At 44.8% G+C, this 26,054-nt stretch overlaps 1 protein-coding gene across 1 annotated transcript in view; it reads right to left on the reverse strand.

The window, feature by feature from the left end:
- Positions 1 to 26,054, reverse strand: part of MRPL3 (mitochondrial ribosomal protein L3) — a 271,984-nt gene that overhangs the window by 182,946 nt on the left and 62,984 nt on the right. The window contains exons 3-4 of the mRNA XM_086942066.1: positions 24,335 to 24,426; positions 5,800 to 5,898 (exon numbers count right to left, since the gene is read on the reverse strand). Of these exons, the coding sequence (XP_086798192.1) occupies positions 5,800 to 5,898; positions 24,335 to 24,426 (191 nt within the window). The remainder of the gene's footprint in view (positions 1 to 5,799; positions 5,899 to 24,334; positions 24,427 to 26,054) is intronic.

The following is a 26,054-nucleotide window of genomic DNA, read 5'->3' on the forward strand; positions in this document are numbered from 1 at the left end:
CTTTGAAAAACGATCTCACTTCTACATAGATCATCTAGAGGAATGGTCATGCAAGTCCTCATTACTTCACAACTCTATTACAGAAACTGCCTCTTCCTTGGCTTAACCTAATACCTTGTTCATGGCCCTCAAGCAGTGAAAAACACAGTTGCTCACATGATTCTGAAGGTCCGTGTCCACCTGCACTGGGTAACCATCTGTAAGAGCTCAATTTTCAAAGCACTCTACCAAATTTACAGAGACTTTTTCAATTCTGGATGTCTCTCCCCCAGATGAAGATTTCTTCATTATCTTCCTTCTTGAACCAGTTGGTCGGTCAACGTCTGTCTACTTCAGATTTCTTGTTTCAACTGTACTTGTACAGGTGGACACTCCCTCTACAACTTAGCTGCAAAACTGTGGAATTCCTTAGCATCGAACATGAAGAGCATCTCATTTTGGCCATATTTCAGGAAAGAGCTAAAGATTGCCTTTTCCAGAAAACCTAGTCTGCCTCCTTGATGTTTTAAACACTCCTAGTGCCACGACGTCCTGCGCGTAGCAGTGCACTTTATAAGTCAAATAAATGTATTCATTCACTACTACATAATGTAGTATTTTTTTCAGTAATGAGTCTTCAACTCTTTCCTGAAATGGAGATGGGTTTAGTGCAGTCCTGGGATGTTGTTTCAGGTCCTGGATGCATGGATGGTAAAGGCCTGCTGCCTTGCGGCTCGGTTTTACACTTCTTTGTCTCAAGTCTGATGTTGTCCTCACTGCGGGTGTGCCAAGAGTTTCTGTCATGCCTTGATATTTTCCTGTGAAGTGCAGCGTGACATGCTCTTGAAGATCAACAGGCCACAACTGTTGTGAATGTTGTTGGGCTTTTGCACTTGACACTTTACTCTGGATAGTCCCCAGCTCTATGTTTGGCAAGTTTCATGCTTTATGTTTGGTGAAATCTCCATGCCTCACTGTGTCATAGGCATATCAGCTATGGGATACCTCAGTGATCTTTCCAGGACTAACAGGCTTACAGGCCTCTTTTGCTTAATGCGAGGTATCTATTTTTAGTCTGATCAACGTTTACCCAGCTGGCCCTCTCTTTCTGTCTCACCCTGCAGTTGGTTAAGAGGAAGTTGCGGGTCTATTGCCAGCTAAGTAATTAATATCACACTGCATTTAGGCCTAGACTCTTTTTTCACATGTGTGCCCGTGATGATTCAAACATTTCTCCCTGCTGCTGTGTGGTGCAGCACATTACACACAGGAGGTGGGTGCCTCTGTTGAAACATTAAGGGGGCAGTGCTTAATTTGAGCGTGTGGTTTCCGGTGCTCAGCACTGGCAGTTAATTGTCAACACCAGCGCTTGTGAAAGTCTTCCACAAGGTGGTGCGGTTTGGCTAATTTAGAGATGACCACAACAACAGTTAATAATTAATTCAACATAGATTAAAAAACGGCTATTACCTGCCGCGCAAGCCATTCTTATAGTTTGAGGGCTTGAAATATTAGGAACTGTCACACTTGTTGGAGTGTGATGGTTAGTAGATAAATTGTTACTATCACTGGCAGCATGGCAGGGGCTATGTGTGGTGCAAGATGCAGTAGCCTCCTGACATGAGTTCTGGCACTTATTATTTTACATATTAAGCACTGTAAGTGGGTGGCCATTGGGGGTGCACAAACAGGTGAGATCGGTTCAGACAGGGAGGAAAAGGGCATTCGGTGTTCAGTGCACATGAGTGCAGAGGCAATGCAAAGGAGAAAGGGAATGGAGGAGTACATGCTGATCATGAAAAAGCCTTCGGCACCAGACTGCAAATCCATAGCCAGAACTCTGCTGCAGCTGAGCCTCCAGCCCTTACTTGCCCATAAGTAAACCTAGCATTCCATTCTCACACGAGCAAACATACAAGTGCATATCTGCTCAAGCAAAAATCTACAACGGCTCGCTAACTTTTGCTTTTATTTTTAATTTCTTTGCACTTACACTTTTTTCAGGGTTGGCCTCTCCTCCCTCTGTGGAATAATGTTTGGCATCAGCCTTATCATGAGTGACGTATATAAACACCCATAAACATTTAAGTTTGTTGTTATGCACAAACTGGTATATTGAAATTCAGAGAGACAACCAGAGACTTACTAGAATACAATCTAAGAAAATATGAGCAAGTCTAATAAAAGCTGTGATATCATGGCAATGCTTAATTGGTCTCCTCACAGCTCGGTAACAAATGAGAGGAAAAGGTTTGTTTTTACAGGACAAGTAGATTTCAGAAGTATCTTTTCCGTTGGAAAAGCAGATATTTTATAACATTCCACATACCTTCTGACAGAGGACTAGAGATAGCAGTCAAAGGTTTATGCAACAATAAAGGAGCAAACAAAGGCAATTTCTTAAGAGAAAACGCGAATCTATAAATCTACCTATTGAGCATTGCAGAATGTTACAATGTGTGTGAAATGTTCATCTATCTTGGAGTACGAGTGCCTGTGGCCTCACACCATAATCACAGGTAAGATTCGCCATGCATAATAAAAACAAACAATGGAACCTAAAATGGTGTTTAAGGCTTTTTAGAATTGACCAACAAAGCGAAAGGTCCATGGCAGAAAAAACAAGAGTTGGCATGAACTCAACTGACCTACCCGCCTGACGTACTCAGCCGCCACCCTCCTCGCTCTCAACACCGGCCGACTCCCAGAATGCCACCAAGCCACTCCAAGACGCACCCACGGACCTTTCAGCTGCCACGCCTGCAAGTTCTCCTGCATCCGGACCAGCCCCGCACCAGCACCCGCCAAGTCGAACTCCAGCAGCACCCACCTCAAGTGCATCCTGCTCAACACCCGCTCCGTCCACAGACACGCCATCGAACTCTGGAACCTCCTAGACGCCACAGCCCCTGACGTTGCCTTCCTCACGGAGACCTGGATGAACGCCTCTTCAGCTCCCGACATCGCCATCGCTATCCCAGAGGGCTACAAGATCGTCCGGAGGGACCGAAACGCCAACCAGATGGGAGGAGGCATCGCCATCATCCACAGGAACACCATCCGTCTCACGACCAGCACCGACAACACCCTGACCAGCGCCGAACACCTGCATTTCCAGATCCACACCAACCCGAACACCACCCTCAGAGGCACCCTGATCTACCGACCCCCTGGACCACGCACGCAATTCAGCGAGGACATCGCCGACTTCATCAGCCCGCATGCCCTCCCCTCCGCTGACTACATCCTCCTGGGAGACCTCAACTTCCATCTGGAGAACAACAACGACCACAACACCAGCACCCTGCTCGACAACCTCGCCAACCTGGGACTCAAGCAACTGGTGTCCACCCCCACCCACCTCGCCGGACACACACTCGACGCCGTCTTCTCATCCAGCACAGACATCGACTTCAGCCACGCCACAGAGCTTCAATGGACGGACCACAGCTGCGTCCACTTCACCTTCAAGAGAACGACGACCCACCAACACCAGCAACAGACCGCCCGCAGAAGCTGGAACAAGATCACAGCAGACCAGCTCGCCACCTCCCTGAGCCAACACCCTCCTGCCAGCTCAGCGAACCCCAGCCAGGCCGCCGACAACCTCACGAAGTGGATCAGCAACTGCGCGGACGAACTCGCCCCGCTGAGGACCCCGCCTAGCAGACCCGGCAGCAAGAAGGCCCCATGGTTCACCGACGAACTCAAGAGCTCCAAGAAGAACTGCCGAGCCCTCGAGAAAGTCTGGAAAAGGGAACCGACACCGGACAACAGGACCTCCTACAAACTTGCCACTCGGAAACACCACCAGCTGATCCGCGCCGCCAAGAAAACAGCATTCAAGGACCGGTTGGACAACAACGCACACAACTGCAAGGAACTCTTCAACATCGTGAAAGAGCTTTCCAACCCCAGCGCAGGAAACAACAACATCACCCCATCGCAAGACCTCTGCAACTCCCTCGCCTCATACTTCCACAACAAGATCACGGACATACACAGCAGTTTCAACAACCAACCAACGCACACCACGACCGACCAGCCACCCCCCCCCACCACCACCCTCCACGCCTGGACCCCGATCAGCACCAAAGACACCATCCGCACGATGAACTCCATCCACTCCGGATCACCGACCGACCCCTGCCCTCACCACGTCTTCAACAAGGCCGACGCTGTCATCGCACCCCACCTGCGAGACATCATCAACACCTCCTTCGACACCGCCATCTTCCCTGAAAGCTGGAAACACGCCGAACTCAGCGCTCTACTCAAGAAACCAACAGCGGACCCCACCGACCTCAAGAACTACCGCCCCATCTCGCTTCTCCCGTTTCCAGCCAAAGTCATCGAGAAGACCGTCAACAAGCAGATGGCCGCCTTCCTCGAGACGAACGGATCCCTCGACCCCTCACAGTCCGGCTTCCGAGCCAAACACAGCACCGAGACCGCCCTCATCGCCGCCACCGATGACATCCGAGCCCTGATGGACAATGGAGAAACAGCGGCCCTCATCCTCCTAGACCTCTCCGCGGCATTCGACACGGTCTGCCACCGCACCCTAGTACGGCGCCTCAGCAACATCGGAATCCAGGACAAGGCGCTGGAATGGATCATCTCCTTCCTCGACGGAAGAACACAGAGAGTCCGCCTACCACCGTACAAGTCAGAGGCCTCCGAAGTCATCTGCGGCGTCCCCCAAGGATCATCCCTGAGCCCCACCCTCTTCAACGTCTACATGAGCCCCCTCGCGGCCATCGTACGCAAACACCACCTCAGCATAATCTCCTACGCCGACGACACCCAGCTGATCCTCTCCCTGACCAACGACCCCGCCGCCGCCAGAGCCAACCTGCACGAAGGGATGAAAGAGGTAGCCGAGTGGATGACGACCAGCCGCCTGAAACTGAACTCGGACAAGACGGAGGTCCTCATCCTGGGCTCCTCACCCTCCGCCTGGGACGACTCCTGGTGGCCTCCAGCCCTGGGCACCGCACCCAAACCGACAGACCATGCACGAAACCTGGGCTTCATCCTGGACTCCTCCCTCTCCATGACCAGGCAAGTCAACAGCGTCTCCTCGGCGTGCTTCAACATCCTACGCATGCTACGGAAGATCTTCTGGTGGATCCCCACAGAGACCAGGAAGACCGTCACCCAGGCCCTCGTCACCAGCCGACTGGACTACGGCAACGCCCTCTACGCCGGGACCACCGCCAAGCTCCAGAAGAGACTCCAGCGGATCCAAAACGCCTCAGCCAGACTCATCCTCGACATCCCACGATCCAGCCACATCTCCGGACATCTGAGAGACCTTCACTGGCTCCCCGTCAACAAGAGAATCACCTTCCGCCTCCTCACCCACGCACACAAAGCCCTACACGACCAAGGCCCGAGCTACCTCAACAGCCGAGTCAACTTCTACGCTCCCAAACGCCACCTCCGATCAGCCAACCACGCCCTCGCCGCCGTCCCCCGCATCCGAAGAGCGACTACAGGAGGAAGGTCCTTCTCCTACCTGGCCGCCAAGACCTGGAACTCCCTCCCGTCCACCTGCGCCTGACCCAAGACCACCTCTCCTTCAGGAAGAAGCTGAAGACCTGGCTGTTCGAGCAGTAGCGGCACCCCCCCCCCCCCCAGCGCCTTGAGACCCTACGGGTATGTAGCGCGCTTTATAAGTGTCACTGATTGATTGATTGATTGATTTCCACAAAATGTCTTCTTTCCACTAGAGTAAACTAAATATCACTCCACGTCCCACCATCAATGGTAAGATGAAAACATTTTAAATTATTTTAAATTATTGAGACAACTTACATAAAAAGGCGATACATTTTTTCCCCCTACTATTAGGTAAGGAGCAGTTCCATTAGATTCATCCTTTGGCATATACTCGATGACATGGCAGTCTTGTACCTGGAAAAAATTTCGAAAATGTTCATTAAAATGTAAAAACAAAATTATTTCAAACAAAAAACAGAGCCTTTTGAAGACAGCTCAAGAGGCAACACGGTCTTATATCAGAAGGCTTCTACAACCCAAACTTCAGACAGATCTCTCAATTATGACATCACTGCACCTTACATGAGATTTCCTTAAAACCTGTCTGACTGCTAATAATCAGAGTAGCGTTCACTGTCATTATACTTATCTCTTCAAACTTCTCCATTGAAAAGAGGGGCACATACCAAATGATAAACAGCAGATTTCTCTGGGTGGTAGCCCACAATACTTTTGGGACTCCAGGCAACTGCAAAGCCAGCTTTGGATAGAGAAGCCTGCAGGTAGAGCAATTCTATATCATGTATGTATGTAAAGGGATTTAAATAGCACAAACCTAGCTACAAATTGATAGAACTGTTTAAAATGGCGGTGGTAGAGGAAAGGAGCTAAAATATGGAAAGGGGAAAATGAATGAAGACAAGAAAATAAGGATTATCATTTGTAGTCTCTCATTCGGTTAGTTACTGGACGATGAAGAGGCATTAGAATAGGCAGGTCTTCAGTTTCATTCTCAAGATGAGGAGCCAGAAAACATGTCAAACCTGGACGAGGAGGGGGTCCCAGATACCAAAGACCTTAAAAAAAAGAAGGTTTAGAATGCCATCTTCCTGCATTTGATTTGAACCTTAGGGGTATGTTGCTGTAAGTATTATGTAACCCACCAAAGATATTTCAAACCAGATATAGTGGAGTGTAAGTGTTTACCACAACACTACAGTACATCTGTGCTATTGGATTCAAGCTAGCCTGGATGATGAGGGGTGAAACCCGAAACTGGTCCTGGGATGCTTGTTTCTGGTCCATGGAGGACCTGGCTCGGCAGTTCGGGCTGGACTGTTCCCATACGGAGCAGGGTCACGGGTGATTTATATACAGCTGTGTACAAACTGGGGTGATGCAACGAGGAAAAGAACAATGGATTTAACCCAGATCTCTTGAATGGGGGTAAATGTTTGATTCGTTTAGTATGCCATCCATCATTTGTTGCTGCAGCTAAGAAAATGTGAGGCAGAGGGAACACTCTCCTATTGTGGGATATTTTTCTATGTGGTAAAATGGCACATCAGTTTTAAAGGGTGGGTTAACTTATTACACACACAATTCGTCACCACACAATTCACCGCCACACAATTCAACACCACCATACATAATTACACTCCACATAATACTATTCAACACAATATAATTTTAACTCCACATAATTACACACCTCAATAACCGATACACTCCACATAAAACCACTCTAAGCCATAAAGCAACAATCCACAAAAAAACACTGTACACCATGCCACATAATACCAATAAGAATACTTTCATACAATTCCACACAAATAAACTCCACACATTTGCATTCCACACCACAATGACAACAAATCACATATTTCAACTCAACACAATTACACAACACGCTGCATACAAGCAAGCCAAACCACAGAATTCCATATCATGCCACAAATTCAACAGCACATCACATAATTCACCTCCACTACACAAAATAAAATACCAATCCACATAAGTATACTCCACACCTAATACCACACAATTGCTATCCACATAATTCCGCTACATACCATACCATATAATTCCACTACACAAATCCACTCCACACACCACACCACACCACAGAATTCAAACATTAACAATTCCAGCCCAACCCACATAATGCCACTCCGCACCACATACATCCACTTCCTCATAACATGTGGATAAAACAAATTATCATTTAAAACGCCAACATTTTGTTTTAAGCAAGCACAGGTCCAGCTCGCCTGTTGTTCCCCGACTCCCTGTTAATGCTGTAACTCTCGTTTATGCCAATGCTTATTTATATGATGTTGATCTTCTTTTAGATACCACAGCTGCTTGGGATTTGGTAGATCGAAGGTCTTGGAAAAACAAATTGTATGCTTCACACCCTGTGATGCAGGCTTTAAGATTAGAGTTTGCATCTCCCTATTGGTTGTTTTTGCAACAAAATGTTTCTTCATTATCTTCATTCTTTATCACTTAGTGTGCATTCTAAAACTTCAGCAATATGTTGGAACTAATTGAAACAAAGTAATCTCAAATGGGCTAGAGAAACTAAAAACTTTTTTTTTTGTTTGATAACATTTTATAACGATAACATATTATTATCATCACAATGCAGATTAACTAAATCCGAAGTGTCTAAGGTGGTATTAAATGCATGATTTGGAAATGCATAAATTTTATCTGAGAAATAAACATTTATTGTTTTTATCAATTAGCTCTTTGGGATCAGACTCCCTGTGTTAAATAGGATTCATTTCGAACGTTTGAACTAATGAGGCAACTCGCATTCAGTTTCAGAAGTGGAATAAATCCTTTTTATCATTCTCCTTTGGCTGTGTCCAAACTGAAACTCAACAGGTTTATGTTGGTGTCCTCTGCAGCTGAAATGTACTTGTAGGCATGCTGTTAGATTACTTTCTTTTCACATATCCTCACTGTTATTTGCAAAGCCCAGTTTTCTCAAATATGGAACTGTGTCTCGTAGTCACGCTAAGGAATTATTGGTTGAAATGAGATTCGTGGATATTTTAACAGCATTAGTGCAATTTTTAACAGCTGTTAAAAAGGGAGGGGCACTATAGTTAGGATCCTTAGAAAAAAGGAAAGTTCTTTCTTTTATTTCTCTTATATGTAATTAATTTGCAGTTCAATACAAAACACGTCAGTCATTCAGTAACATTCATATCTATCCACTCCAAGAGGACTTAATCTCCTGGCCAAGACATCTCACCCTGATGTCAACCTTAAACACTCCAACTTCAACCACACCATCCAGATCATAACTGATGCCATGTCATAGTCTACACCTGCTCATGTTAAGTCAATATCTCAATTGGTATTATTCTTGAAGACAAAGAAACATGTATGTATCAAGCATTACGTAAACAGACACAAGGAGACTTGAGGTGCCGGGTTTTTAGGAACCCGGTGGTGCCAGGGGAAAACACCCAGAGACCTCTTGAGTTCTTACTGTTCTGGACCACAGAAACACAGAGTCTTCTAGGTGAAGTCAAAGATCGAGTTGTATTGCCTGCAACCAAGTAACAAGCGTCCTAGAAGTACAACAGCACGGTGTGTAGATTCTCAGGAGACTGTTCGTTTTTACAGAACCAGCCTTGTCCTTTTATACTAAAATATATGCTCTAGGCAAGAATTCTTTAGTTTACAGTACGGTCATATACATATTTTCAAAACAATGAAAAAGCAAAGTCATGATGGCAAACCCACATTTTCGTATGTCCAGTTCGTGATGGATTACCCAGCCAGGCCCAGAACTCCCATCAGATATCGATGAAACCCCAATAAAATCGGGCACCTCCTCATCGTAAAACTGGCCATAAACAAGAAACAGGGACAGGTGTATGTGCGTGGATATCATGGTTTGCATGTAGTGAATGGTTTATGGCATGTTGTACCTTGATGCTATCTCACTCGGCCACTGGGCGAGGAACCGCCCGAACAGGTTTGGCTGGAGGCAGTGGAGTCAGCTCGGCCAGGTCATGGGGAAGTCAGCTAAGGAGGACGTGTCCTTTCAGATTGAATTCGGCCTTAACCAATTGACTATATAAGGGCAAGCCACAAGATGGATGCCGTTCACAAAATGGAACCCGAGGGTTCGAGACGGAAACCATGATTTAAGGGTGATAGCATCACTCAATCACGTCGCAAATGCATAGGGATAATGTCCTAATCATTACCGGTCTGCCGACACCAAATTCGTCATGGTACGATGATATTTTGTGACACGAGTGTTGGGCCTCGGTACCACATTATAGCAGAGTCCAGAATTTTCAGAACCACAGACTCAATAGATAACGTTTAGGAATGTGCTGGAGGCATCATATAATTAAAGTAAGCATTATAAACAGTTGTAGCAGCACTGTATATAATCAATTGTTAAACAACCTGAATTGCACTTCGTGCTCAAGGTGTGTATGTGACACAAAGTGGCGACGCAAGTGACAATATTGATCAGCAAGGACGGCGCAAGGTGACAAAGTGTTTGTGTATTTACAGTGTATTAAATAAACAATATGGCTCAAAACAATAGTTTGAAATTTCTTTTTTCATTTGTCGGAGGAATTTAGCAGAGCCACATTATGGAATGCGCTTTCAATTGCGCTGAACGGTCGACAACGTTTCGATCCTCTTTATTCAGGATCATCTTCAGGACCAGGTTGATAGTAAGGACGGTGCTGTACATGGAGGAAAGGAGAGGGTGAGGGTAGAAAGGGCAGAGGTAACGCGAAGATTTGGGTAGCGAGGGCGGGGCTGCACGCAGCTAGGCAGGGGCTAACTCGGTACGGGAAACATGAGGGTAAAGATCCTGAAGAGCTGCAGGGAGGAGAGCAGTGGATGGTGCGTGGAATGTGCCTGAACACATTGTCAGGTTGAATTACCGTGAGTGTCGTGCATGAAGGGATGGAGAGTAACGGCGGACCGACAGCGCGTGATGGGGATCGGGAGGACGGACAGGCCAGTGTGTGGAATGCTAGGTGGACAGGCCGGTGTGTGGAATGCTAGGTGGAATGGCCAGAGTCTGGAATGCTAGGGGGAGGCCGCGATGTATAGTAAGGAGAGGTGTGCGGAGGTTAGGCAACACAGCGCTCACCAAAAAGGCCCCGGCACTTATCATAGGTGGGGAAAAGAAACAGGACGCGGGGGAAAACGGCGTGGTCGGTGTCGAAATAGCTCGGTGGGTCGCAGTGAGAGGCTCGGAGGTGGTAGCCGAGGTGGTACTGCGGGGCACTAAATGAGGACGGCCAGGCGCTTAAAAGGGTGGGGGGGGGGGGGAGTAGGAGGCGGGCAGGCTGGTGATGGCTGATCAGAGCAGGGTCAGAGTGCAGGGTACCTGGTGGGCTCATGAGACGGACGGGGCAGGAGCGGCAGTAGAGATGCGGTCGGCGTCGGTGGAACCAAGACCTGGCGGGAAGGGGAAAGAAAGGGAACGATGTGTAGATGCACGGAAGAAGTGCGGTGTGCAGAAGGAAGTGAGACGATCATGTACCTGATTGTAGTGGAAATGAGAGGATCATTAGTCAACGGTGGTTAATTAAGCCTGTAGACCGAGTCAAGCGGTCATAGGCGGGGGCGACAATCAGGTATAGGCTCCGGAGATGGAAGCCTAAACGGAAAAACAGAAGGGTCAGTGAAGTCGCCTCTGGGGGCGAACCGGGCGGAAGGGTGTCGGATGTGTGGAAAAGGTTCACCTGAGGCTGAGTAAATCAGCGTGAGTTAAGACAAACTTGCCACGATCATATGCAGGGTTCAGGGGGTGACTAGAGCCCGTTAGTTAAAAAGCCGCAAACACTTCCGGGAGAGTGGGCGTGACCCGGGTCACGTGGTGATTCCGGGGGTGGGCGATGACGGGGAAGAGGGCGGGGAGGGGGAAGGATAAGGAAAGGTAAACAAGCTAAAGAACGAGGCAATAGCGATGAACGATTATTCAGAACAATTTACATTAGAACAGAGCAGCTCTTAGAAATGTATGCACGTTTTAAAGAGCAATTGAAAACATCAAAGGGACCTTATTGCTATTAGGAAAGGAAGAACCGGTCGATCATTTCAGAAGAACAGGGGATAAAAGTACAAACAAGGAAAACTTGCTGGTTCAGATACAACAATGAGTAATTGAAAATCACGTACGAGAATTTTATGAATGCGTGTCAGGTGGAATACTGGCACTGTCGAATGGAAACAGAAGGGCACATTGTTAGAGTACTCAGAGTGCGGTCTATGGGAGGCAACGGGGTGCCCAAGGGAACGGAGCTCTTGGATCAACAATAAGTGGCAAGATCATCAGATAGCAATGGTGGGCTTATCTATCACCTGCCAGGTGATGTATGCGTCTCTGTGGTTCCTTTCTAGGTATTGTGTTACCAAGGGCGCAGTGAGAACTTTGCAATGGATCCGGCTCTTGTGTTCAATAATCCTTTGTTTCACCATCTGAGAGGTTTGGCCCACATAGAGCAGTTTGCATGAGCAACGGATGGCGTAGATATCATTTTGGGACCTACAATTGGTATGGTTCTTGAATGTGTATGTTTTGTCGTTGAAGTGAAAGTCCTTAGTGCTCAGTGTGAGGTTGCATACACTGCAATTTTGGCATTTAGAATGGCCAATGATTGGTGCGAGACCCCAGGTGGCAGTAATGGTGTGTTTCTCCACCGGTTTACCGGGCCATGTGATTGCATGCACTAAGTGTGAGGCCAGGTTATCACCACGTTGGTAGGACAACAGTGGTGGTTCCTTAAATGGTTTGAACGGACGTAGCACTTTCCAATTATGTTTGATGATTTTGGCTATGTGGTTACTGCATGGGTTGAATTTGGAGACAAAGGGTATTCTGGTCATTGTTTTCTTAGGTTGGGGTGTCAGAAGGTGCTTGCGGAGGCAATACCAGGCCCTTTTGCTTGCTCTGGTGATGAGGCATTTGGGATATCCTCTGTTGCAGAGTTTGTTAATGAGGATGTCGGACTCGCGGAAATAGTCTTTGCGCTTTTGCAGTTCCTATGAATGCGTAGGAACTGGCCAAAGGGGAGCCCATCCCGAAGGCCACGTGGATGATAGCTGTTGTACTGTAGGAGGGTGTTCCTCTCTGTAGGCTTACAATACAGGCAGGTACTGTGTCATCATCAGAATGTATAAGGACATCCAGGAAGGGTGAATCATTGTTCTTAGAGTCACAGGTGAATTTGAGGTGGTTCGGTGTTTGATTCAGCCAGTCAATGATTGGGTACAAGGTTTCTATCGTGCCGTTCCAGAGAAGGAGGATGTCGACAATATATTGACGCCAAAGGTTGATGTTGTTCAAGAAGGGATTATGGTTCGTGAGGATGAGTGTCTTCTCCATATTGTGGACGAACAAGATGGCAAAATTGGGGGCGAAGCATGCACCAATGGGGACTCCTATGATTTGTAGGTAGAAAGTGTCACGGTACAAGAAGTAATTGTTCTCAAGGGCGATGCGTAAGAGGTCCATGATGAAATCTGTGGTCACTCGGGCGGGTTGGGGTCTTGCTTCAAAGAGCCCCTTGAACACTCCATCTTTATGTGGAATGTTTGTGTATAATGATTCTAAGTCCAGTCCCACCATCAGGTCCATGTTGGTGTTGAAGGGTCTATCTTCAATGGCGATAATGAGATCCATAGTATCCCGAATGAATGTATCGGTTATGGGGACGAACTCCTTGATGAAGGCATCAATGTATTTGCCCAACGGTTCGAGGATAGACCCGCATCCCGAGACGATGGGGCGGCCAGGGGGGTCAGTACTGTCTTTGTGGATCTTGGGGAGTATGTATAGTACCAGGGTTCATGGGTGTTGGTTTGTTGAAGAAATTGTACTCCTTTTGGGATATGATGTCGAGGGATCTGGCTAGTCCTGTAGTTTGTTGAATTTTAGTCTTGATGTCGGGTAAGGGATCCCTGGTAAGTGGGCAGTAGTGGTTGAGGTTGGCCGATTGTCGTTTGATTTCCTGATCGTATTTGTCAATTGCCATGACCACTATGCCACCACCCTTATCTGCAGGTTTACTTATTAGTTCGGGGTTGCTCTTCAGTGTCAATAAGGCTTGTTTTTCTGTAAGAGGCAAGTTATAAGGTACGTACTCAAATTGTGACTTGAGGTCAGCGATATCCTGCATGACTAGACGTTCAAAGGCCAATATTTACGGGGGCATAGAGGAAGAAGGGAGATTGAAGGTAGACGGTGGATGAAACCATACTCCAGAGGGTTGGGTGGAATCTGGTTTGTCAGCAAAAAATTGTTTGAGTCTAATACGATGAAAGAACATCAGTAGATTAGATTGGGGTTCAAGAAAGTGGTGCGTTCAGTGGGCACAAAGCTCAAGCCTCTGGAGAGGAGCTGGGTCTCATCATGGGTGAGGATGTGATCAGATAGGTTGAATATGGGTATGGACAGTGGATCCAAAGTTGATGTGGTAGGGGCGTTGAGTTCTGAACCAGGGTCATTGAGGCTGGTTATTGTTGTGGCCCCATTGGTAGAACCTGTTGCGGGTTTGCCTCTCTCCTGCGAATTGGGGTTGATACTGTCGATTTCTGGGTGGTCTGGTCTAAAAAACATGGTGGAAGTAATGGCTGTGATCTGTTCGTGGCTCGAGATGTACTCGTTCCTTCGCCTGCGTCTGTGTCCTCAATTGAGGTGTTAGATGAGTCCAAGAATGTGATCAGTTGGTTGTTGCGGTATCTTCCCCAGTTGCGAGTTCTAGGTGGGATGTAGGGATTGTTGTAGAATTCCTCAAGGAGGTATGGGTAGGTTTGTTCTACTTTGTAGAATTTAATGTCTTTCTGGATTTTGGTGATCTATTTGTTTACTTCGAAGGGGTTGAAGGTGGAGATAGTATTGTTGATTTTTTCAAGAAGATTTTCAGCATCCGTGATGGAAGAGTCTGCCAAAATCAATCTTTCAAGTTCAGCTATCTCCTAGAGTTCCTTGCGGCTGTGTTCTATGGCCGTGTCAATGCCAAGCACCATCCAATGGTGTGAACAAGTTGTGGCTAAATGACTGAAGCCAGTGCGGAATTTCGGGTTGTGTGAAGATAGCCGGTGTGTTTCTGATTTGAAGACCTAAGGGGATGACGCCAGATTTCAAGTAGTCCGTGAGCATGCGTGCATGGAGTTTTTCTTCTCTGCTTCTTCTTTAGTTTTTCGAGTTTCTCTAACACACAGGAAGTATTAGGGGTGGGGGTACTGGCGGTGGTGATGGAAGGCCCTGAAAGGAGTGAGGGTCTGCCCATTAAGTTTTGGATATATTCATCTGAATAGAATAGAGTCTCCTTAGACATCCTTGAAGGTAATGTAACAACAAGGAATATGGACCACAAAAATGGGTCCGAAAGTACGGGCCACAAGGGCAACAACTCTCGCAGCTCAGCAGCTGCTTACAATCTTATAGGGAACTACAGGAGTATAACCCTTAAACCACGTTGAGATTAGGGTGACTAAATGAGAATTAGCAAACAATATCTCAACTGGTATTATTCTTGAAGACAATTAAACATGTATGCATCAAGCATTACGTAAACAGACACAAGGAGACTCAACAGGTAACATTTAGGAATGTGTTCGAGGCATCATATAATTAAAGTAAGCATTATAAACAGTTGTAGCAGTACTGTATATAATCAATTGTAAAACAACCCGAATTGCTCTTCATGCTCAAGGTGTGTATGTGACACAGAAAGTGGCAACGCAAGTGCCGTCCTAGCTGATCACTATTGTCACTTGCGTCGCTACTTTGTGTGTCACATACACACCTTGAGCACGAAGTTCTTTACTTGTTAAGTCAAGCCATTGCCAGTGTCATACTTCCAGATATCAAAAACCTCATTCAGAAAGCAGGAGAAGCAGTGGTTGACTGCTGCTGAAGGACACCCTTCCAGCCCTTGTTCAGTGCACCTCTGTGCATCCAGCAGAAAGCTCATCACAGATACCAAAGCTACTCACTACATCTCAGTCTTCTTTGAGGCACTCATCAGAAGAAAACATCACTTCACAGCAATCGGGCACTGTGGTAATACCACGCTCAAAGAAGAATGCTTGATGCAATGCCATAATCAACTTCTTCAATAAAAACAGTGACCGCATCAAAAGTCCCATCCATCTCCAATATTACCCCTTCAAAATGGATTGAATTGAACCTACATCATCGCCTTCACAGAAGACCTCCGAGGTCTCCTTTTCAACTCACTGAAACCCACATAGTATTACGGCAACGGCATCCAACATCAGAAGCGAACGTATTTTCAGCGGACACCATTAAACCGCTCCTGAACATCATTAATCCGTCCAACAAAGTCCTTTTCTCCTACTCCCGTAAAACAATACAAACACTTGTCCTCCTGAAGAAATCTCAAACTTTATGACCTTGCCAAATACTGACCAGTCACACAACTACCATTCATAGGAAAGATTGAAATTTCCTTCGTGCCTGTCCACTATACACTGCGGGTTGAAGAGCTGCTACGTGAGCTGCGACGGCTATCACAACTTGCGATTTCTGCAATTCTGTTTTGAACGAGACTGAGTGGGTGGAACTGTGACCCTGCACAAATTCTATCGCAAGTGGGGCGTCTTCTTTATGACAGTTACTTCCCGACAGACAGACTGCATTGATTATTGACAAAGGAGGCTTTACGTCTTGCAAACCGCAGTTCACATAGTCTTCCGCTGGGGCATTACTGAAACCTAGACACTTGCCTACGACTTGGAAGTCATTACAGTGATCTGGACAACTGCTATCCCGATCCAGTGTGAACCTTTTCACTTTGAATATACGAGATTCTAAAGTGACAATCTTACTCATTTCAGAAGCCTTGAGAAAGTCGCGAATGGCGACGAAACACGTGTCGGCTGTGGCTGTACTAATGGTGTAAAACAACCTTACAACTCTGATGAAGATCGCTTGCTGAACCAAGTGTTCATGTGTTTTTTTGTATATTAAATATCTGTACTGACTGTGGATAGTCAGCCGCATACATATTTGTGCCGTGCTCTGTCTATGCTTTAATTAAGATTGCAAAGGAGGTTGCCAGTCCGCTCCACTGGAAACATCCTCCTCCAACTGTACCACCCAGTGCAGGACAGACACGGCCACTATTGGGCTAGTGATACACATGTATATCAATGAGAAATTCAAAAATATTTGCACATATCACTGTATCTTAGAATCACAATCCACACTCCATCATCCAGTTGTACTTAAGAATGGGTATTAATGCCATTGTCAATCAGTGGTTTACATCTGCTGCCAACCAAAATATGTAAGCTTGTGAACCAGTGGCATCTCAAAGGACTTGTAAACCGTTCGAGGCCTCCTGCTCAACAAGAACATCTAGGTTCATGATTATGCCGTTTATGCACAAATTAAAAAGCAGGCCAGGAAAAATTACATGGACAGGCTCAAAGATTACCTTGCCACCATTAATGCGAGGGCATTAGGTTTAAACCCCCGAAGATAAAGTCCATGCTAATCACCACATACAACCAATAGGAATATTGCAAGAGTGACTTGACAGCTTTACTCCTGAACCACCAGATTCATGATTGACTGGCTGATATGGGATGATACCCCAAAACCGGTCCCAAGATGCTCGTTTCTGGTCCAGGGAGGACCTGGCCTGGCAGTTCAGCTGGACTGTTCCCATGGGGAGCAGGGTCAAGACGGATTTGCATATGGCTGGTTCTAAACTGGAATGGCATGGCATGCATAAAAACGATGGATTAACCCAGATCAGTGACTGGGGGTGAATGTTTGATTTGTTCAGCATTCCGTTCATCATCTGTTCATTTTGCATCAAATCTGTCTTTAACATCAAAGTATGTACGTTTTCAAGCCTGTGTTTACCTGTTTTTCACAGTTTGTTTATGCTTGCTTTTGGAATAAAACTCAAAACTGTTTGCCAGTAAAGATTTTATTTTGTATCTTTAAATATGTTTAAATAGTTGCTTTCATATAACTATGGGTGTTAAACACCAATAGAGCAATAACCGCATACTGGTAGGCAGGGAGGAGTTTAACACATAGGAAACTGAAGGCACCGGTCACAGATTAGCAAACTAATATTTGTCTGACAGAATCAACAATGTTTGGCGGCCCCATTTGCAGCATGTGAGCATAGCACATCAGGTGAATGAAGATCTAGACAAGTGATAGGGAAAATGTTATTTTAAATATGGCATAAATACTATAACAAAGGTAGTGTAAACATAAAAGCTATGGAACCCCCATCCCACAAAGACTCACCATGAAAGAGAAACCCAGCTATTCTGTCCATCAAGTGTGTAAACAGCGGCTTTTAAGTCTTTAAGCATAAATGTTTGAAAAAAAAGCCAGGGGTATGTAAGGGGCACAAGAGTTTGGGACTCAGCTGAGAGGGATAGTCAATTGCTGAGCCTGAATGCCAAGGGCGCTCGGTGTGTTCTTCAGCTGAAAGGTTAGTACACCAGTAGAATTTGTCCAGGAAGCCAGGCTACACGTTAAAGGCCCAGCCACACAGCAATAAAGAACTAGAGTGCTACTCCGATGAACGGCACAAAGGCAAGCTCTGACCAGCTGAGGGGGCCGTTTATAGTTCCGCCTCTACCGCGTATAAATACTATCTGCATAATTAAAGAAAAGAATTCCCACGAAACCAATGATGCAAGTGGTCACATGATTTTTTAATTGCATGCATACAAATATTGGTGGGGACAGGCGCACAGTGAATAGTAAGCACATGCCTATGTTTTGTTAATGGCTTTACAGATCCTCTTCGAGAGAGTGGCCAGCAGAGCGAAGGATAGAGGTGTCGGGGAGAATGCACCCAAATGGAAAGTTCTGGTCATGGCGGTCTGGCTGCTGCACTCAGCGGCAGCTCGTGGCTTAAGCCACGGCTTTTCTCATCCCTGCTCACACAGGGACTGCTATTTGAAGCTTTACGGCCGAGAATAAGTAAAAAAAACAAATGCTGGAATGCATACTTGTTCAAAATAGCTGTCACAAGTACGCGTATCTTTCCGTATGTCTCAGTCATGAAGTTAACATTCTAGCACTTCTTTTTGACTCCTGTTTGGAGGGCTACCGATATGTTGTTTTTGAACATGCGAATGCTGCCAGCTGAGCGTGTTTCGCTCGAAAAGAGCAGAGAATAATAAATAAAAATAACAAATGTTGGAAAAGAAACAAAATCACAAATGCATGCCTATGCTAAGTTTATTAGCACTTAAGCTGGAAGCAGCACAAAGACCCAATCAGCTGGGAGCAGCGATGTTGGAAAGCAACTAAAACTAGCAGGAGCAGCTGGGTGCTGCTCGGTCTGAAAAGAACTATTTCAAAAACGAGGTATGCACGAAGCACGTTGTTGTGGAGAATCGAGCAGCGGCAAGCCACAAAAAAAAAAAAAGAAAGAGTGCACACAGAGTACAATAAATAAAAGTAAGAGGAAGAGCACATGTAACATGGGAAGTCCTCCTGGGAGGTTACAAAAGACCAAAAAGGGGGGGCTATTTAGCATATTGACCAAAAAAAGCAGGCCTTTAGGAAGGGCAGTAACAGGAGCTAATGAAAAAGAATGGAGGTTCTCAAACTCCACATGTAGATACAGCATCCCTCGAAGACAGTACATGCACTGCCTATGCAAACCTACATATGAGGAGGTAGTTTGCTTTCAAAGGCATTCACAAGAGAATCAAATGAAAAGTCACCAAAGTCTCTATTCAATTTTTTTGGTCACTTACAGTGAACACTGGCTCGCATTTCGGCTTGATGAATGTGAGTCGTTCATCGAAGAGATGAATGAAGGCTAGGCAGAGATACTTATAGGTAGCTATCACTTGGAAGCTAGTTGGGACTAAAAGAAAGAGAAGGATCTACACCTTTTGCCAAATACTAATACATTTGTTTTATCTAAGTTTATAATTAAGTAATTTTTTTCACAATAGTATTTTTCTCTCCATCAAATCATCCTAGTACAACAGATCGGGAATATGAAACCACCCATGTTTGGCAAAATGAAGCTGAGATTTGTAAAATAGAAAGCAGGGAGCCAGAACACACGCCTGCCTCAGACCATTTTTCACAAGGATCTTGCAATGTTAAAGTGCCATTTAAATCAATTTCTACTTGTGCTAAGTTTCAGTATTAAGCATCTCAATAAGTGATAAAAGTGATAAGGAACTTTTCATTTTTTTCGAGCTTAAGCCATAAGCTTTCTCTGTCGATAAAATCAAATACTGAGCATAAAATCTAAAAAGGAACACAATAAATTACCTGCTTGCTAGATAGATTTACTGCTAAAGTCTATAGAGCCAGACCGTGATCCAACCTCTCAAAATCTATCTTGATCAATAGGAATAAGATTATTATCTTAAATCCGGTCAGTTAGGGCTTGGAGTTAAAACATACAATTATGCCCAGATATCAGTTACACTGATTAACATGACTTTTTTGTGGTATGATGGCATCCACCTTCCAAAATACTAGAAATGTTCCAGATTTTGTAATCCATTTGAAAATAATATATATGGAGATATGCAACATGACAAATGGCGTTTTATTATCATTGCTAGAAGGAGATCTGGACTTGCTGTTCTGTCCAGATATAATTGTGTCACAGTATTTTCTATTGATTTGGTTGATTGGATATCAACTAAAACATAATATGTACGATGAGTGGAAAGTGCAGTAATAAGTCTATAAAGTTAATACTGGTAGCTTGCCCGTTCCTCATTGTAAATTAGATTTAATAAATGAGGTTTGTTCTTTTAGTAGATCCTTTTCGGATGAGGTTCTACAATTTCTTTAAGGCCTTTGAGGGTAGGGCTTTAGCCATTACAGGACAGCATTTTTAAACATTAAATTTGTTTAGTTAATCAAAAACGGTTTATAAAAATTACATTGTGAAATACATTCCTGGTCGCCCTCTTTTTCGTCATTTGGATTATTTTTTTTCTTATGTTTATTTTTGGCAAATTATTGAACCATTTATTCATGGGCAAAGATTTTATAAAAGGTAACTTGAATTTCTAAGAATAGAGACCTTCAAGCAATCAATAACAGTTGCATAGCATTACAATCTAATTCAATCAATGTCTTCATTTAATGGCTCGTTTGGCCAATTTTGCATACATCAATATAAAAGGGAGACATCTTGGTTTGATTTCTCTGATCGTACCAACGATCTAGAGGGAGACTTTGCTGTTTAATAACTTGCAGGGAGACGCTCTCACATTTTACTATGAATGTATGTACACTACATCGAAAATATATATATCTCTAACGGCTCAGAGAAATTAGTTACTTTACTCATGGTTATTTTGGCTACAACTGCTTTTAAATAATTGAGAAATATGTTTTTCTAAACTCTGAAATACAAGGTCTGTTGTACCACAGTATAATTATACTAATCTCACAAATGTTAATATTTGCACTATTAACTTGGGAGGTTTGTAACGAAAATTAAGTTGGGACTTATAATGGAACTGAATTAAAACACATTGTATATCATCAAAAACTGTGAAGAAGTATTGAGTGTAATGTTCTCCCAATTTTTCTGTTCCAGATCCAAGTAATAACAATGTTCATTTACTTCAACCTTTCATGTATTCATTCCTTTGCATGTTTGCATTTCTATTTTCAATCTCATAAAATGATGAAACTTTGTGATGAGCATCCTGTCGAACCAAAATGTAATATATTGGCCTTTAATTAAGGTTAGTTCCAGGTGTACATAATTTTATAGCACAACCACCATATATCAATTATTCCTCCTTCTTCAGAAGGTATCTTAATTTTTTTCGAAAGTGCAGCCTCCTTTGTGGATTCATCTTCATGTTGGATAGGTTTTCTCAAGTTCCAAAGCATGTTAGATATGCATTACCAATTTCCATCTCTATCACCCCTTTACTGCTGGTTTGTCTGGGGCTTTTTCAAGGCTTCCGTTCCAACAAACAAATAATCTCATACTGAAGATATGATCTAACATCCTCCTTAAATACACTTAAAACATGACACCTGGAAGCAGTCTAATGATAGTAGCCAAGCACTGCATTATAACAATTTCTATTAAAAGAATTTAACAATGTATAACACTTTTTTACAAATAACTGACAATGGGACTTACCAAATGTATTACAGACCAAAATGAATCAAAAGCGTAATGATTCTATGAAAAAGTTATTTTCCTTTTTGATTGTCAAACTACTGATTTGGCCCTATTTATTTGTATTTATAGAGAACACATTTTCATGTATATTGTATTTTCTTTGTTAAAGCTAAGAATGTTTACCGATCAATCAGAATGTATAAACAGGAACAACTGGAGAAAAAATAAAATCATGAGTAAACATAAGGCTCTACAAGAACAGCTATATGAATGACAGGGTATGAATTCAAAGTAAATGACTCCAGAAAAAATAAATATACTCTTTTTAGGACCCTCCCAAGATTTGTTTTTAAAACAGCAAGTTACGAGGTGCACTTACTCTCTAGTTATTCTTCATTCTAAATTAAAGCCTCTTATTAAGAGCCAGTTTACAGGTAAGTCATTCACCGATGTTTCTTATTATCATATATTATAGGCCATGGCCTTGTCGCCAGTGTTACTCCTCCAGACTCAAATGTTCCAAGCCACAGCTCCAGCGTACTTTCTTGATGGGTTCTTCAGCATGCCAGTAACTGCTAGAAGCCACCTTTGGTGATAGCAGTGCTATAAGGGGGCTCTAGAATAGCATCATGGCTGAAACATGCTGATGAAATCTGGGGTCTCCTTACTGACGGCAACTAATCATTTTTAAGATTACAGACTCCTGGAAGTGAGATTCCTGAACCCCAAACACTGGTGTGACTATCCCACAGGATTTCACCTTCTCTAGAATAGACTAGGATTCCCCAGCACCTCAGGCCCCTACCCACTTTGAGCATTTTCAAGATAGTGAACGTTTTTGGCCACATTAAACTTGGGTTCTGAAGGCTGGGAGTGTGTATGGGGAGTGTACAATGGAAATCCTTGCGTCCTCCAACATGTAACACTAAAATCCAGTTTAAAGCAGCCATATAAACTGCTCTCTTCCATTTCATGCTTTTATTTCCTGGAAATGTCAAAAACATTGTTTTTGCAGGTAACTAGAGTAATAAGAATGACCGCCATGGCCTGCCTTCTTTTCGCAGCACTTATGTTTTAGGAATCTGGCTGTGATGGATAATGGATCGTGAAGGAGGCAGGCAACTATCATTTCATTCGGCCCTAGCACAATGAAAGCCAAAGCTGTGGTATCACCTTGGCCTTCAAGTTCTTTCATTTGAAGCCACTAACGAATGTGGGCAGCCTAGTGCTGCAGAGGGTATTAAAATGGTACTGCTTGGCTTTCAATAATAAAAAATGTCTTAGGCAAATTTTCATTAAAGACAAAAAACATCAAATAAAACTGTAATATCATCTGAATGCTAGGGACTAATTAAGCTGGTGGGGAGTTGTTTCTATATTTTACATGGTTTTGTTTACTTCCGTTATTTGTTTTGTCTTAGCATACACACTGTGCTAAAGATGAAAACCCTTTACAAAAAATCAATCACTACTTCAGTCAATTTTAATTGGATCGGAGCGTGTAGCTTGTGACCCTGCACATGTTGCACCGGTGCCCTGCCCGGCAGCAGCCCTTGCTCTGCTCCTACACAGGAAGGAGACACCACAGGAGGGCAGCAGAGGAGATGCCAGTGAGCACTAGCATTTGATCCCTAAAGCACTTACCTTTCGGCGCCTGGCCCGTCAGTATCATCCCCCGCGTCTGCATTCTTCACCTTGGAAGGTGGGGGAGGGGGGTGGTTAGTCAGGTGGGAGCACGAGGTCAGTGCCTCCATATTCTTCCTGGCCCTTCTTCCCAGAATGTTCTGGGAAGGAATTCTGTGTATTTGGGAAACCCAATCCAAGGTGGCAGCTCCCCATGCTTTTAGTTCTCTTTCCCCAGTTCATCATGGCAACTCGCAACTTCCTAGACGGTTCTTCCTGCTCCAGTAGTATATAAGGCCACATTTTCACTTGCCCCTTGCGTCACAACATTTCTTCAATCCAGTGGGTGTGTTTCCTCACTTCGGTTTCTCCCAGTTTTCCTGCTAGGTGGCTTCTCTCCTTTCTGCGTCTTCAGCTTGTCCCTGTCTGGTTGTGTTATTTGTTTGTTCCATACAACCTGTGGTTGCGCCCATAAGGAGGCTTTTGCCTCAGGGCTTTTTCCTCCTCTGGGAATCTGGAAGGCATCATCTGCTTTGGCGTTTCCAAGTGTTGGCAGAATTGTTGCTATCGGAAGGGGGGTCAGCCATCCCTTAGGCAGACCAAAACTGTAAAACCACTGGCTTCACAGGCAACTCACGGGCAGAGGTTGTCTTCTGAACGCCAGACAGACCTGACAGCAGAAGACCAATATGAAAGACTGCTCTCAATCTTAGGTCTATCATAGCTATCTGAACAGCCACGGTCACCTTTTCACAGTCTGTATACAGCAACAAGCAGATGAAAGGTCTGCATGGATCAACATCTACTGAATATGTTTCCATGCAACATATTCTGGGGATTTGCATCCATTTTACTAGAAAGTTTTTTTTGGGCTAACCTTCACAGAGCAGATTACGCAGTTCTCAAATGCCATCATGCCACAATCTAAAATGTTGGTTAGCTACAGCACAAGCACAGAGAAGCTGTGTACCGAGTGTTGTAGAGTTTAAACACACAACTATTCAGGTCATGTGTAGAAGGGCTATACCTAGCACAAAGAAGCTCTGAAGGCGTGTATAGCCTAGAGAAGAAAAATAGATGACACTTACTTTAAGAATTGTGACAGCATGTCTTTCACCATCTTTTGTCCAAAGCGGCACCATTCCCAGTTTTACTGCAACAAGACCAACTCGAAAGGAACCTGGATTACAACATAAACATGTTTGTTAGGCAAAGTAAACTGAGAAACTAACATTTTGATTAGAAAATATCATTCCAATATTAAAAGACCCTTTAGCCCGCTATAAAAGACACTTCAGTCTCAAAGCCCAATATATCAAAACTGAGGCTCGAAGTAGATTTGGCTTGATCACACAAAGGCTGAGTGAGCACCAATCTTCTCAGTTTCTTTTTTAGCCGGTTCAGCACAACGCTTCCCAAAGCACAGCACATAGAATAATGATAAACACAATAAAATGTATTACATTACAGTACACATAAGGACTGAAATCCAGTCTTACCGAATCTCAAAAGTACAAGAATGTATTCACTGTTTCATTCTACGATAATTATTACCAATTGTCAGCTTATTCAGCCAGTACGCTAGCAGTCTACCTGCTCTCTCACCACTCCCAAGATTCTTTTTCCAAAATAAAACAGTAAGCAACCATCCAACCTGTTTCGTAAGCTTTGAGGCATCACAAAGAATGAATGTTGTTCACACTACCTTCACTTAAATAGAGAAAGGGGTTAGCCTCTACCTATGCTATCTATGTGCAGACTGTCTACAGTGTAGCAAGAGAGACATGTTGGACATCAAAGTGGCATTCAACTTCTTAAAGGAAATGCACACAAAACACGAGAAACCTGATTATCACTGGAAATGTGTTGGGATGCACAGGAGTAACTTTTACAGAAGCATAGACAGAACCTCTCAGTAGGAGTGATGGAGACAAACGCAACATACATTTAAAGAGGCCTATGGCATGAAAGTATAGGACGCCCCAGAAATTGCATTTAATTTAACCCCAATTCTTGACAAAACCAGCAATCGCCAGGGAAAGTGGGGGGCGGAGCTTCGCTGGGCTGCGAGATGGCCGCTCTATAGAGAGGCTCCACCGGCTGGGCCCATAATCCTCTCAGTATCTGCTGATCCCGGGGTTCCCCATCCAGTGCCCTGACCACAGCAGTGACCTTACCCATCGGCACACCTACTGGAGCACTCTGGCACCAGTCGCAACCCCCTCTTCCCTCCCCCCAGGAACCAGCTATGCCATATGGGAGACTGAGGCCAGCTGTTTGTGGAGTGCGGCCTGGAGACAAAAGGTAAGGACCCATCCTCCAGTGAGGAGTGGGTTCGGACTGAGCGTGTTGTGCTGGGCATATCTGGGAGACTGCCACCGGAAACTCCAGAGTGGGACACATTCACACCAGGAAGCTGCTGTGCTGTGAAGGCTGCCCACCACCCACCGTCCACCCTGAAGCTTGCAGGCCGGAGACAATTTGCAGGATGGCCGACCAGGCCGCGATGTGGCTCGTAGACCTCGTAGGGAGCCTGTAGCCCTCTGCCCCTCGCTAAGGATCCGTGGGGGAGAGGCCACGGGCACGCGGCGGAGGTGGGCTGGAGGCCTTGACTTGAGACAAGAGCCATGCGACTACACAACGTGGCTATGCGGCAGACAGTTAACTGGCAGTAAATGCGACAGCATAAAACAAGCCTGGCCCCATGTTGAGCTGCTGCGAACCCGGTTGATGGAACCCCTGACCAGGCCTCTTAATTAAATGTAACTGCCTGCAGGAGGCACTGGGGGACGGTGCCGGTCGCTTCAC

Source organism: Lissotriton vulgaris, chromosome 10, assembly GCF_964263255.1.
Source record: "Lissotriton vulgaris chromosome 10, aLisVul1.2, whole genome shotgun sequence".
NCBI lineage: Eukaryota > Metazoa > Chordata > Amphibia > Caudata > Salamandridae > Lissotriton > Lissotriton vulgaris.